This window comes from Lichenostomus cassidix, chromosome W (assembly GCF_008360975.1).
Source record: "Lichenostomus cassidix isolate B80296 chromosome W, HeHo_3.0, whole genome shotgun sequence".
NCBI lineage: Eukaryota > Metazoa > Chordata > Aves > Passeriformes > Meliphagidae > Lichenostomus > Lichenostomus cassidix.
Genome location: NC_139510.1, coordinates 16,901,582 through 16,916,741, shown reverse-complemented (window position 1 = coordinate 16,916,741; position 15,160 = coordinate 16,901,582). Strand labels below are relative to the sequence as shown.

The 15,160-nt window shown below is 45.0% G+C and overlaps 1 protein-coding gene and 1 long non-coding RNA gene across 3 annotated transcripts in view; one reads left to right on the top strand and one right to left on the bottom strand.

The window, feature by feature from the left end:
• The window catches only part of LOC146425606 (protein ARK2N), a 139,691-nt gene extending 137,323 nt beyond the window's left edge, over nt 1–2,368 (top strand). The window contains exons 7-8 of one of the 2 annotated variants that reach the window (XR_014846504.1): nt 564–723; nt 2,132–2,368. Coding sequence is in view for 1 of the 2 variants with exons in the window: in XM_085041647.1 (XP_084897773.1) it covers nt 564–642 (79 nt within the window). In the remaining variant the exon portion in view is untranslated. Of the gene's footprint in view, nt 1–563; nt 846–2,131 lie in introns of those variants that run through there. The other variant, XM_085041647.1, reaches the window with a different exon arrangement.
• LOC146425602 (uncharacterized) overlaps nt 1–15,160 on the bottom strand; it is a 143,000-nt gene that overhangs the window by 33,985 nt on the left and 93,855 nt on the right. The gene's annotated exons all lie outside the window — the stretch shown is intronic.

The window sequence follows — 15,160 nt, the reverse complement described above, 5'->3', positions numbered from 1 at the left end:
GAAGCTTGAAAATAGAAATTCTGGGTCTGGTGGTGGTTGTAGAGGTAGACATCAGACTTAGATTTTTATTTCATGTATACCACCAGCTGAGGGAAAACATCGCTGTGGAGTTTGGTGCAGATGTGGGAAGAGGAGAGCTGACACATCTGAATCTTTTTTTTCCACCACCAAGAGATACCCAGTGTCTTTAGACTTAAGGATACATTGAATGGAAAGCTTAAAATTTCTCATGCTGCACTTGGCACCTTGTGGCTCGGGCCACTTTGCTTTTATGTAGGAGCCACTTGGCTTTGGGGGAATTGTCATTTCTGGGGCAAAATAAGAACTGATAAAAACTACCCAAAAATGTTAGATTTTGTATTGCTTTTCCCAGTGAATTTGTTGCAATGCAGATTAATTTTGTGGCTGAAAATTTAGTTTGTCTGCCTTGAAATGGGGACTGAAAGCATTTTATTAAGTGGATTAGTTCCCCAGTTCCCTGGAGAATCTGTAAATGGTGTCCTTTGTTGAGTGCATGACCTCCATTCACTGAAATACTACTTGGTTTTGCCTCTCATTTTTAGGGTCTTCATCTATGAATGTCAGCTGCTGTGGCTTTCTCTCCAGAGCATCACAGGGATGCAGTTTCCCCTCTGTCTGTAAAGGAAAGGAGCAGCATGCCTGCAAAATGCAAACTTGTGATGGACAAACCCTGCATTTACTTTTGTCTTTGGTGCAAAGAAGGTGAATGTCTTCCTTTTATTAAAACTGAACAGCAGATGAGGATCCAGCCCTCCCTGGTCTATATTTTGATACCAAAAACTTTATGAAAAATAAATGAGTCCTTACAACTACTGATTCATAAATGCCCCTTGGAAATTTTTTCTTGGAGCTGGTTAGTCTTCTGGATTTTTAATTTAGTTTAAAATTAAAATTGAGTGACAGCTACTGGGAAGGAAGCATCTTTCAGACAGTAAATCTCAGGGCAAAGCTGGAGTGGACAGGGGAAAACTGTCTAAAAGTTTAATTTTAAATAATTTTCTACACTTACTAGCTGCATTGGCAGCTTTGGGTGAATTCAGAGCAACCACATCAGAGCTGGGAAAAGAAGCAAGAGTCTCCCATCAAATTCATTTCTCAATGCTGTAGGCCATGCAAATTGAATGTAGAATTCATGGATCCTGACTGGTGCCTTTTCCAGGGGGGCTTCTACATGAGCCTCTGGCAAAATGCCATCTTGTACATATGAGAATCACATTTGCTTTATCCATGGCTTAATAACATTGACAGCGTCTGGCTGGCCCACAATCAAGGACACCCAAATCTCCCATTTCCTTTCTGCCAGGTCTTTGTGTGTCTACTTCAGACTTGACATCGCTGAACTCCAGTGTCATGCTCATCACTCCAGTTCATTCAACCTCATCCACATCTTCCAGTACTGACAGTACTGCTACACTGCTCCGTGTGATCAGCAGTTTTTAGTAGAAAACTCCAACTCTATATGCCTAAATCACAAATCACAGAATATTCTGAGTTGAAAGGGACCCACAAGGATCATCAAGTCACTCATAAAAGTAGTGACTTTCCATTGCTTCCGTGGAAATGCATCTTTTTGAATGTTACCACTGGGAAATTTAACTATTTGCATTCTAAAATACTCTTTATTTCCCCTCATCATTACAACTATAGCCCTCTGAATGCCCCACTGTTTGGCCACATGGACCTCCAAGAGAGGCTGCCATTTTGAAGCAGGGTGCACTCAAATCCTCCCTCTGAGATTGTAGATACATAGGAAATGTTTATCCATGGTGTTATGAGCTGGCAGTGGTCCTTTAAACCCCAAGAGGAGCTTTCATGTTCAAAGTAGTTGGGCTAGTGATGCTTTTAAGATCCTAATGGGAAATGTGTCATGTGTGTTTTGTATTTTCACTCAAAGCTCATCATACCTGGCACAGGATATGACAGATTCATGGCAGGGCAATTTTCTTGCTTTTCCACAGGATTACGTTTCCCATTTAAGTCCCTTTATTTACGCTCTCCCTGAACCACATGTGACAAAACCACTGAATAACAATATCCCTTGCAGAAGCTCTGCCAGGTCAAAATCACTGGCTAATTTCACTAACACCTCCCTTCTGCTAAAATTTTGCAGCTGTAATGGGATCCGTCATCTGTACAGAGCCAAGGTGAAGATCTCCATGATGCACTGGAAACAATCTCCTTGGCTGGGCTTTCCTTCTTCTCTTGGTCAGCAGCATGTCTCCAGGAGGAGGATACCCCCTCCTCATCTCTGTATTGCTCAGAGCAGCAAGGGGGAAGGACACCTTAAGAAAATTGTTTTGCATTTAAATAAAGCAGTGATATGGGTTAATGAATATATTTAAACAAAGCAGTGGTTCTTCTGAGCATTCGAGGTTGGGTCTTGAAGGTGAAGGACTACACTTGCTCAGCTTCCTATCTTGGTTGCATGAGAGTGGGGAACAATGAAGGCATCCTCATAACATGGGGTACCAACAAGGATGAGACCCACCAGAGTGGGATGTCATCAAGGGCATCTGGTGAGTGACTCCTTAACTGCTCCTCCAGCTTTGCCTCTTGCTTCTGGAGAAAATTCCCAATCCCTGGACAGAAGGGTCAACTCCAGCACAATGGAGAGATGTGACCAAAACTTCAGCTTCTAAACACATCCCTGGTGGAGATGGTGTCTGAATTTCTCAGTGAATGTGGGAGACAGGCCCTACCTGTGTATGAGATTAATCCCAAGGAGGAAAAAATGCAGGTTGGGGTATTTTGTCAAATAATTTTTGTTTCTCACAGTTGTCATGGTTTAGGAATGGTATTCACCAATTTAGTGTTCCCACTGAAACCGCTCCAAAACATGTGCTGCTCGGTCACTCCGTCCTCCCTCTCCCTCTCCCTGGCTGCAGGCTGGAGAGGAGAATTGGAGGCATAAAAAGTAAAGATGACAGGTTGAGATAAAAAATATTTATTGGAAACAGCAATGAAATAAGAAAATTAACAGTAACAGCAACAATATTAATAACAAAAGTCTACAAGAAGAGAAACATTATTGCTCACCTCACTGAAGAAACTCCTGACAATAGCCAACCATTCACTTTACCATGCTACCCCAACCCGGAAGTGAGCCATTCTCCCCTTCCCGGAAAATGACATGAGGTGGTAGAGAATAACCTATGAGTCCTAGCCATGCTCCCTCCTGGCTACTGCAAGAAATAACCCCGTTCTGAACAGAACCAGGATAGTATCCACTCCTTATTCTATACCATCTACGTCATGCCCAAATCCTACACCTTCCAACTATATATTTATGTATATATAATACACAAGCATGGGTATCATTTCCATAGTCAGTGACCGTCCCTCCAAGATGTCTGTTGAGTTTAGTCCATGACTGTGGGTTCTATCCATCCTAAATATCTTCCAGATCAGGAGGGCTGGTGTGCTGTCAGCTTTCAATGTGATTTTTAACAGTCCATTGTACCGTTCAATTTTCCTAGAGGCTGGTGCATGATAGGGAATATGATACACCCACTCAATACAATGTGTTCTGGCCCAGGTGTCTATGTGGCTATTTCTGAAATGAGTCCTGTTGTCCGACTCAATTCTTTTTGGGGTGCCATTACACCACAGGAATTTTTCAAGGTTTGCTGGAGTGTGATATAATCAATCTGACAGGCATCCCAATATTTATATTTTGACCATTGCCCCCCATATCACAGGGGCTTTACCTGCTTGGCCTGCTTGATTGCAGCACGTTTCACAGTTATGGATAACCTGGGAGATAGTCTCCATGTTTAAGTCCACCCCTTGGTCACGAGCCCATCTGTATTTTACATCTCTTCCCCGATGACCTGAGGCGTCATGGGCCCACTGAGCCAGAAATAATTCACCCTTATGTTGGCAGTCCAAATTGACCTGAGACACTTGAATCATGGCGGCTTGATCTACCTGTTCGTTGTTGTGATGCTCCCCATTAGCCTGACGCTTAGGTACATGTGCATCTACATGATGTACTTTCGCAGTCAACTTCTTTACTCGGGCAGTGATCTCTTGCCACAATTCAGCAGCCAAGATGGGTTTTCTTCTGCACTGCCAATTGGCCTTCTTCAATCAGTCCACCCACCCCCACACAGCATTTGCCACCATCCATGAGTCAGTGTAAAGGTAGAGTGTTAACCATTTCTCTTGTTCAGCGATATCTAAAGCCAGCTGGATATCTTTCAGCTCTGCAACCTGACTTGATCCAACTTGTCCCTCAATAGCTTCCGTGACTCATCGTGTGGGACTGTATATGGCAGCTTTCTGTTTTCAAGGCATCCCTGCAATACATCAGGAACCATCAGTGAAGAAAGCATATTGCTTTTCATTTTTGAGTAGCTGATTATATGGTGGGGCTTCCTTAGCACATGCCACCTTCTCCTCTGCTCTTCTGATAATGATCTGAAATTATCAGCTTCGGGCCAGTTTGTGATGACTTCCAAGATTCCTGGGTGATTGAGGTTTCCTATTCAAGCTCGCTGTGTGATCAGAGCGATCCACTTAATCCACATAGCACCAGTGGCATGATGTGTGGAAGGGACATTCCCTTTGAACATGCAGCCCAGCACTGGCAGTCAGGGTGCCAGGAGGAGCTGTGCTTCAGTGCCAATCACTTCTTAAGCAGCTCAAACCCCTTCATAAGCTACCAGTATCTTTTTCAGATGATGTGTAGCTGGACTCAGATCCTTTGTATCCCCAACTCCAGAATCTCAGAGGCTGTGCTTGAGTCTCCCCAGGTACTTTGTGCCAGAGGATCCAGGAAGGACCATTCTCCCCGGCTATGGAGTAGAGCACATGTCTCACATCCTGTCCTGACTGGCCCAAGGGCTACTGCATGAAGAATCTGCTGTTTAATCTGTTCAAAGGCTTGTTGTTCTTCAGGATCCCACTTAAAATCGTTCTTCTTCTGGGTCACATGATAGAGAGGTCTTACAGTATGACTGTTCGTAATGAAGTTCCAGCATGTCCAGTACAGCGGCACTTCAGAGTGGTGTGATTTGTTCAGGCTGCAATAGTCCACTGTCAGCCTCCACTCTCCATTGTACTTACGCACTGGCTATATAGGACTATTAAAGGGTGAACGAGTCTTGCTGACCACTCCCTGGCTCTCCAGGTCACGAATCATTTAATGGATGGGGGTCACAGCGTCCTGGATGGCGCGGTATTGTCAACAGTGCATTGTTGTGGTAGTGATCAGTACCTATTCTTCTTTGACCCTCAGCAGTCCCACAGCAGAAGGGTCCTCTGAGACACCAGACAAGGTATTCAGCTGTCTAACTTCCTCTGTCTCCACAGCAGCTATCCCAAAAGCCCAATGATGCCCTTTTGGGTCCTTGAAATACCCTCCCCTGAGGTAATCTATGTCAAGGATGCACAGGGCCTCTGGGCCAGTCACAGTGGAGTGTTTTTGCCACTCCTCCCTGGTCAGGCTTACTTCAGCTTCCAGTACAGTCAGCTGTTGGGATCCTCCTGTCACCCCAGAAATAGAGATGGATTCTGTCCCTACATATCTTGATGGCATCAGGGTACACTGTGCGTCAGTGTCAACTAAAGCCTTATATTCCTGTGGGTCTGATGTACTAGGCTATTGGATCTACACAGTCCAATAGATCCGACTGTCCCTTTTGTCCACCTGGCTGGAGGCAGGGCCCCTCTTATTCTGGTCATAGTACTCGTTGCTCACTTCTTGTAAATATGAACTGGAGGTCCCTTCAAGAGGATCAGAAGTAATGTCAGCTCTTCTATTCTGTCTAAGGACTCGCCCACTGGAAACTGGAGCAGCATTTATCCTTGAAAAATTTCCTGGGGTGGTTGTTCCCACCACAGACTGTGTACGGTTATTGATGCATTCACAAAAGTAGCACCTGAGGTGAGGGTGGTTGTTCTTCCTCTTATTTTCACATTCACATGCTGCTAGGCCAGAGGTGGGTTTCCATCCCATTTCCTCATGTCCTCTCCATGGTCACGCAGGTAACACCACAGGTTACCTGGTGGTGTGTACCTTCTTTCTTGAGCAGGGGGGCGGTTGTCCCCAATAGCAGAGACTGTGGACCATACTGGCAGGGCATGGGACATTTACTCTCTTACTTGCTTGAGTCTTTCAAATCTGTCTGCAGTCTTGGACAGTCATTTCACAGCTGAGGTGCAGATTGGTAGGGAGGAAAAAAGATTATATTGCTGGAGTCAAACAGTCAGCTGAAGCACTGATTGTTCTTCTTTCATTAATGTCAATGCCAATGAGTTGGCATATGATGATGGCGTGCTCTGTACAAACATCCACCATATGGATTTTGTACACTAGACCTCATCTGTATCTAGAGGGGACTGCTCGTTATTTGAATCCCTATAGATTACCTCCAGCACAGCTAATTCTTTCAGGTACTGGATACCTTGCTTCATGGTGTTGCACCTGCTTGGGCAATGTGGTGGTTTTGCTTAGCCCAGAACATCAGCAAGGTATCTTTAACATCTAAGAGAAATTTAAACCCTTCAAATGCTATAGTGGTAGGCCTGAAGAAGTGTCTGAGGGGTGGGGAGTGGCACAAAGATGGCTCCTGTGTGTCCTGTGTAAAGGTTCTGGAAGTTTTTCACCAAGTCCAGCAGAGCCAATCTCTGATGGCTCTGAAAGTGATGAACATACTGCTGGCCAAGTCTGGGCCAATTAGAGATGTTAGTTACGCCTCTGTGAAAACATATTCAAGAAAAAATCAAAACAAAGTAGTCACACACTTCTTTTTAGCTAGAGGAGGAGGTGGAGGTGAAAATATGTGAAGGGAGAACAACATGGAGACACCAAGGTCAGTGGAGAAGATGGGGGGGTAACATCGCGACGAGAGGGAAACTCACAGCAGTCTCAATATGAGATATAAAGTAAGCTCCATTTTATTTCACCAAACGAGAAACTTATATACTGTTACAGATCTTACCAATTATAGCTACACACACACCTGCAGTCTGTTCTCACACATTCAGGGATCCTCCTGTTAACTCCCTTATTCTTTTCTCATAACACTTCTGACTCCCTAATCTTTCTCCTGACATTCTTCCCACAGCTCAGAAACACAGCTGTGGTTCTCAGGCGTCAGCTCTTCAAAACAACTTGTCAGGATTTTCACTGAGGCCTGGCTATGCTGAGGCTCCGTTCAGGCCTGTTTAGTTAGCATAAGTTTTGCTGGAAAACTGCGTTTTCCAACAGGGGGGAGGTGCTCCAGGTGCCAGATCTGAAAACCCTCTGCTAGCTGTGGTGAAGACCATGGGGGGAGCAGGTGGTCCCCCTGCAGCCCATGGAGTCCACAAGGATGCAGAAATCCACCCACAGCCCATGGGGAGGTGCCCATACCGGAAGAGCAGGTGGATGCCTGAAAGAAGCTGTGATCCAGTGGGAGTCTCATATAGAGAGTTAAAGCTGCAAAGGCCTTTGATTCGCCCCAATCAAGCCCAGAGACACTTCAGAGACCAAGTCAGAGAAGTGGGTATTTGCTTTATTCAGTGCACCAGATGTGTGGGGAATTCTCTCCGCCAAACACACACACACACACCTCAGTACCTCCAAAGGCACAGTGTTATAGGTAAAATTCATGAATATTCATTACATTTCCCAGGATAGGAGTGGTTATACAAATTACTTCTCATAAGTCATTAATATTACTAACGATTTCTTGTGCTCAATGGCAAAAGGATTCTTTTTGCCCCCTTTTATCTTGATAAGATTAAGGGAATCCACAAGGCCAGAACTGACGGGCGCCGTGCTGGTGGAAGGGGCAAAAGCTCAAAGAAACAAGAATGGTTGAAGTGCAAATAGATTTGTGTTTTCTATTTGACCACTCCTTTCTCACCTTGCAAGGGAGAGAAAGAAAGGCCTTGCTCCCGGGATGGAAACAGCCTGGCCTCAGCTCGGGAGAGTCTGCACCTTTTGGACAAGAGAACTCATGCTGCAGCAGAATTCGGGCGGGATGTTGCTTGTGAGATTAGACCCATGCCAAACAAGTTCACAGAGTGTTGGGGTGGGTGATACCATCTCAGGAACTGCTGAGGAGCTGAGTGGTTCCAACACAGCAGAACCCCACTGGTGGAAGCCTTCTTAGTCCTCCCCCCTGGAGAACACGATGGTTCCTCCCCAAATTATGTAAATCCCCCCAGCTGTAACCTAACCCCTGATCCCATCCCTTCCTCCTGCCATTGGTTGTGGTGTTCCCCCCGCCTCCTCTCCCCTGACCCTCCAGCCGCCCCTTTAAATGTAGACGGCTGGGGTGCCTCGCTCTCTTTTGGCCCTGGAACCCTTCAGAATAAACCTCTGGAACCTCCGGCTGACTGAGCGCTCTGAATTCTTTGTCTCTGGTAACGCACGAGTTATCTAACTCCGTGGGTGAGTGAGAATATGTGCCTTACACCGGCACGGGTGTGAGAAGGGCTTTTCTGTACAGCACCAGGCAGTGCTGACTGGAGTGATCTCTCGATAGCTTAGAGACACTTTCGGTAAACGCAGAGGCCTGGTTCCACCCCTCCTCCCCCTTCGCGTTAACAGAGGACTGTCTCTCGTGGGAGGAACCCCATGGCTAAGTAGAGGACCCCCCTCCCTGATTGACTGACCAGAGGAAAAACCCCTTACCCTGCCCCCTGCCCGTGCTGTTGGTGGGAAGGAGGGAGGGGGGTGAGCAGAGAAACAGTGTCTTAAGAGGGAGAGGGGTGAGCAGAGAAACAGTGTTTGTAGTAGAAGAAATGTGGTGATGAATAAATTTTTGGACTAAGAAACAACCCCATACCCTGCCCCCTACCCAAGCTGTTGGTTGGAAGGAGGGAGGGGGGGGTGAGCAGAGAAATGGTGTCTTAAGAGGGAGGGGCGTGAGTGAAGGAATGGTGTCTGAAGAGCTTATTTTTATTTCTCATTTATCCTCTGACTCTGTTAGGTAATAAATCACTTAACAACTTTAAGTTTTGAGCCTGTTTGCCCTTTTTCTGTGCGTCCTGCCACCAGCGTCCTATCTCAACTCATGAATCCGGTGTGATTTGCCCCAATCGAGCCCAGAGACACTTCAGAGACCAAGTCAGAGAAGTGGGTATTTGCTTTATTCGATGCACCGGGTGTGGGGGAATTGTTTCCATCAAATACACACACCAGTACCCCCAAAGACACAGTGTTATAGGTAAAATTCATGAATATTCATTACATTCTTCAGGATAGGAGGGGTTATACAAATCATTTCATGAAAGTCATTAATATGTCATGGTGGTCTTTGGAGACCCCCAAAGACCCCTCCAGGGTAAAGGTTTCTGTGCTGGTTTCAAATGCATGCTTAGCTGATAAGCCATCAGGCCAGAGCTGTTACCTACAATTTGAATTTGAATCAAGAGTTCAGCCCTCAGCTCGGACAGGCTCCGCGGAAGGGGGGCGAAAGCTCAGAGTCTCAGGTGTGTGTTTAACAGTTGGTTCTTTCTTCTTTCTCCTGGTTGTCTGCAGCAGGAGAGAGCAGAGGTGCCTGGCATTTAGTCAGGGTCAAACCCTGACAGGCGCACTACTAGATCACCCTTGAGAGAATACCTTTCCCTCATGCTTGACAGGAGACACCTCCAGAGGCTGTTTCTGTCCTCTTCCCAATCCCATTTGTCAATGCCCACATTCTGGGACAGGGATCCCAGTTGCTTGGCTTTACTACCATCTAGTTTTATACTGTAGGCTGTGATATCCCAGCACGAGAGCGACCAGGTCACCAGAGGCTCTCTTGACTGGCAGCTGAAATCTTTTTGCATATCTAGCAGCCCACCTGGGGATAGGGATCGGGTGATTATCTCTGGCCCTGCCTCTTCCTCCTGTTGAGAGGGCCCTACTTCCTCTTCATCCCTCACTAAGGAAACTGATTTTTCTTTTGTATATTTTATCCCTTTAACAGTGTCTTCTAATTGTCCAGGGGTGAACTTCCAGATTATTGGAGGAGAGAAATCCTCCAAATACTGGTCCATGTCCTCCCACATTCCATGCCACTCATGACTATTCACCCTCGGGGCAGATCTCTGGATGACCTTCCTAAAACTCTATGTTCTGGTTCTTAACATGATGTAGACCATACTGAGAGAAACATAGCAACAAGAACATGCTTTCCATAATATCTAAAGGAAATTCAAAATTCTCAGAACCTGTTGTAACAGGCCTGAAGGAATAAAAAAAATGTGTGAAAAGCTGTTCCATCCACAGACTGGGTACAGTTATTGATGCACTCCCAAAAGTAGCGCCTGAGGTAAGGGTAGAAGAGCAGTAGTGAATACACATCCCAAATGACCCTCATTGCCCTTGATGTTATGTCATAAACCGATATACCTCAGTACAGCAACAAAGCAATCATGATACCTCTCCCTGCTCTGAAAAACACCACTGTGATGGGCACATAGTGCATGTACAGAAACTTATACAGGGATAGATACCACACCCATATAAACAGACCAAGCAACATTATGACCAGTGGCTCCATACCTTTTACAACAAATGCTTAGATCAAATTTGTTTCCAACCCATTCTGGGCATATCTGTTGTTATCTCAACCCTTTGTGCCACACATTGGGCACTAAATAAGGCTGTTGTGGTTTAGAAATGGTATTGTCCAGTTTAGTGTTCCCACTGAAATGACTCCAAACCATGTGCTACTCGCTCACTCCCCCCTCCCCCTTCCCTGCTGCAGTCTGGAGAAGAGAATTGGAGACATAAAAGGTAAAGATCATGTCAGAAACAATATAATTTTAGAAATATTATTGTATCTCTCTAGCTAGCTTTAATTGACTTTACCTAGGGAAAGGAGCTTTTCTTTAGTTTTTTTAAGAGATATAGTATCACCCTACGGAGATGGGATTAACATACCACGGATTGGGAGTAACCCCGAAGATAACCAGAAAGATGAAGACCATTAACAGAACATCTGCAGGACATTGTGGCCACCCACCGAACATCTTCAGGTCATGGGGTTATCTCAGACATTCACCAGACACCATCTCCAGGAGGGGTTTTGACTGTATAAAATTCGGGAGAAAATTCTCTGATGTTATGTGTTCTTGGAATACTTTCCGAGGCACATCCTGGCCAGCAAATAAAGTAATGCCTGATTCTCTATCACTTCAAATACAGTGTTAGAGGGTTTTTCTTATTTTCCCACAGATTTCGGTGACAATTGTCATAAATTTGGTCTCAATAAGTCAATCAGAGACAATTCCAATTCAGTAATTTGTAATTTATTCAAGCAAGCGGATATAGGTCAAAGCAGCGCTGGGAGGGCTAGGCAGGCTCCTTTGCTCTGCCTAAGACACACCGCGCAGAGGTTTGTGTGTGCCGAGGTTTTATGCAGTCCCTTTTTCCGGGCTACGTGTCATTTGCTGGAGATAAGGCTGTGTCTGCGTAGTCTGTTGCTGTTGCTAGAGGGTCCGCCGCTGCCTTCCGAAAGGTCGTAGTCACGTTCGCAGCCTGCCCTTCCTCCTAAACTTTGCAAGTTTTGTATAAGCCTTGTGTAAACAGGATGCTTAAGTTCTGCTTATGCCAGCAGGAGGTCTTTGGCCCATGGGGGCCCTGTTTTCCTGTTGCGATTTAGAGAATCAATCCTTATCTATCACAATCCCCCCCTTTCTTTAATACCATTTTGTTCGCTAAATCACTTTAAGGCCTCTGTGCTAAGGATCAGTCCTTCGGCCATATCATATTTTTGCTGATCGGGTATTATCTCTAGTTTAGCCTTAACTAGCATTAGGTGTGCTGCTTCCAATCTTCCTTTAACTATACTTAAAAGTTGATTGAATATACATGGTCTAAATGTAAGTGTCAATATTAGTACAACCAGAGGTCCCGCTAGGGTAGATATCAAGGTTGTAAGCCACGGGGATGTGTTGAACCAGCTTTCATACCAATTCTGAGTGTTTTCTCTTTCTCTTTTGCGTTTTTCTAATCCTTTATGGAGTTCAGACATAGCATCTCTCACTACCCCTGTGTGGTCAGCATAAACGCAGCATTCTTCATTTAATGCTACACACAATCTCCCTTCTTGGGCCAGTAAAATTTCTAAGCCCCTTCTATTTTGGAGAACTACTTCCGGGAGAGACCTTAGTGATGTTTCAAGTGCCGTGATTGAGGCCTCGATTTTAGCCAGATCTTCATCAACTACTACCAGCAGAGCGGTAAATTCTTTGTCTTGTTGTACAAGAGATGCTATACCTGTACTGGCTCTAGTAGCTCCTAAAGCCAGCAATGTTGCTATGGTAATGGCTGTTATTGGCTCCCGCTTCATAATATGATGTTCTGTAACGGAATGGTGTTCATACATGTAATCACCGGGGTAGTAGCTTATGCGTGGTATTATTACAACTTGAATACAATAATCTGTTTCGTTGAAATGCTTGAGTGGAATACATGGTGTCACTCCCACACTGGCACACACCCAGTAGGCGTTTTTAGAGGGAATCAGCTAATCTGCTGGTCTTTCAGCCTTTTTAGCCTGCGTTGTTGTGTTACACAAATGTTTCTTATTTTCGGGTACTTGCCCAAAACATCTCCCTTGGCCTGACACCTGTGCAAGGGTTATGCCGGTGCTTAGTTCTCTGCCCTTTTTCCATAGACATTGTGCAGGGTTTGTGCCATTTATTCGTCTGGCTTTCTCTGTGGTACCTAGTGCTTCATAGAAGGGTGGTCTGGTGTTGTAACATAACCAGCAGTGTTCTGTTAGATTGGGGTGTGTATTATTAAGTACATTATAACTAGCTTCCATCAGTTTCCATAGCTCATCTGTTCTTCCTGAAGTGGGTGGGGGTATATTTGTTACTATCGTGAGGGTGTTGTTCTCTGTGGAAACTGTGGTACCTTCGTTGGTGGGGACTTCTTTTGCAATTACTGCATTTGACCCCACCGGTTCAGGGTCACTTGGGATGGGCTCTTTCTTTATAAATATTAGGCTCCCGGGGTCGGTCCCGGGTACATATAGCCTGACTCCCCAAGTTTTTCCTACTACCCATGCTACATCTGTCCCTTGAGTGATATTTATATAAATTCCGTGACACACAGATCCTCTAGGATTTGAGTTCCCAGTGTCAATATAATTGTACCTAGTAGGTGATGTACACCCTTAAGGATACCATCCTGTGGAAATATGTTTGTCACTGTTCCTAGGAGTCCAACTTCCTGCTACAGTTACACACTCCCAATGTGCACAATAATAAGCTGTTGGTTGATTACAGTACCCAAGACCAGGATTTGAACTTGGGCACATATAGTAATCTGTAGTATGATTCGGATACCAGTATGGTCCTAATGACCCGACTGGGATCTGAAAAGATGGGTTTCCCACAGTAGTTTGTGTTTGTATGATGTGTTGATCTCCCCATCAGATCAGAGACCATTTAAACGGTTCATGAGGATGATGGCTAGCGCTACTCATGATACATTTTAACAAAATTAAGCTACACATATATATACATTGTGTAAGTGATGGTCCCATGGCTGAACGTGTACTTCTTACCTGTATTTGATACCCACTTTGCTGCTTGGGCTCTTGAACCCTTTTAAAGTCCTTCCAAGACTTGGGGCAGCTCGGTCCAGATCTTTTCATAGTCCCACAGACTGTCTTTACTCTCCCAGGTTCGATCCCTCTGCCTCGCTCGTCGACTCGGTTGCCACGAGCCACGGGGGTCACCATCTTCTCGGCAGCAAGGATATTCCTCGGGGAGCTCCGGGGTAAATGATCTGTTTTTATAACTGTCCCAGTTTTTATGTTTAACCACTGGACTATGGCAGGGTAAGTGAGCCACATTTTTTTTCTACAGTCTTCTCCAATGATTTCTGCCACCATCGGCCTAGGTTCATTGGAGTGGTAACAATAAAATTCAGGGCGAATCCCATGGCGGTAAATATCCCACCATTCGGGCGTCCCCTGTCGTAATCTCCCCAATTTAACAGCCAATCGTAACAAATGCTCGGTTTGCTTATGTTCTGCCTTATAGCAGGTTGGGCAGACCCCCATAGGAGGCCTTCCTCTGGTGCAATGGGTCCACCACTTTTCTCTACATACTTTGTATACAAAACATACAAAGGGATAGCAATTACAATTAGGGGTATTACATTTGACCACATGGTCCCAAGCATAGCAATCATAGGGTAAATCATACTTAGGGAAAACTCTAATGGGGTATTTCAGGTGTACAGTAACAGGGTTCATGCACTAGAAATTACAGTCTCTTAAGTCTTATCCTCAATTCCTCGGGGCGTTCCACGACTTTCTACAAGGGGTCTCTGTTGAACTTCTTTACTTGGCTGGCGTGAGTCCAACCCTTTTCGGTGGTCCGGACTGCAGATTCTGTGGTAAGTAACACAACATAGGGACCTTCCCATTGAGGGGTTAAAGATGCCTCTTTCCAGGATTTTATTAAAACTTCATCTCCAGGCTGATATGCATGTATCGGCATCCAGAAAGGTGGTCTTTGGGCAGCTAACCCCTTTTGTCTCAGCTTGTCCCATCTCCCCGCCAGGTGTGTAATGTAAGTTTGTAAGTGAGTGTCTGATACAGCGGGATGATCTCCAGGAATTTCTAAATCAAAGGGCATTCCATATAACATTTCACAGGGAGAAAGTCTTATATCTGTACGGGGTTGTGTCCTAATATTTAATAGAGCTAACTGTAAACATTTAACCCAACTCATTTTTGTTTCAAGCTTTAATTTAGTCAATTGTTTCTTAATTTCCCCATTCATACGTTCTACTTTTCCCGAACTTTGTGAATGCCAAGGGGTGTGATATTCCCAATTGATACCTAGAGCGTCTGCCACAGCTTTTGCTACCTTGGACACAAAATGGGGTCCTTGGTCTGAGTCCATAGTTTCAATGAGACCGTATCGTGGAATAATTTGTTCTAACAATACCTTGGCGACTGTTTGTGCCGTAGCTTGTGTTGTTTAAACGGCTTCCACAAAATGGGTTAAGTGGTCTACCATTACTAGTAGATATTTGTGTCTTCTTACTGCAGGTAATTCTGTAAAGTGTATTTGAACAGAACGGTCTATGTGCCAATTCCCGTCCCCCAGGCAATCGTTCTCTTAGTTGCTGTTTATTTACTTTCTGGCAGGTTACACATCCCATGGTTACTTGTTTGGCCAGATTATATAT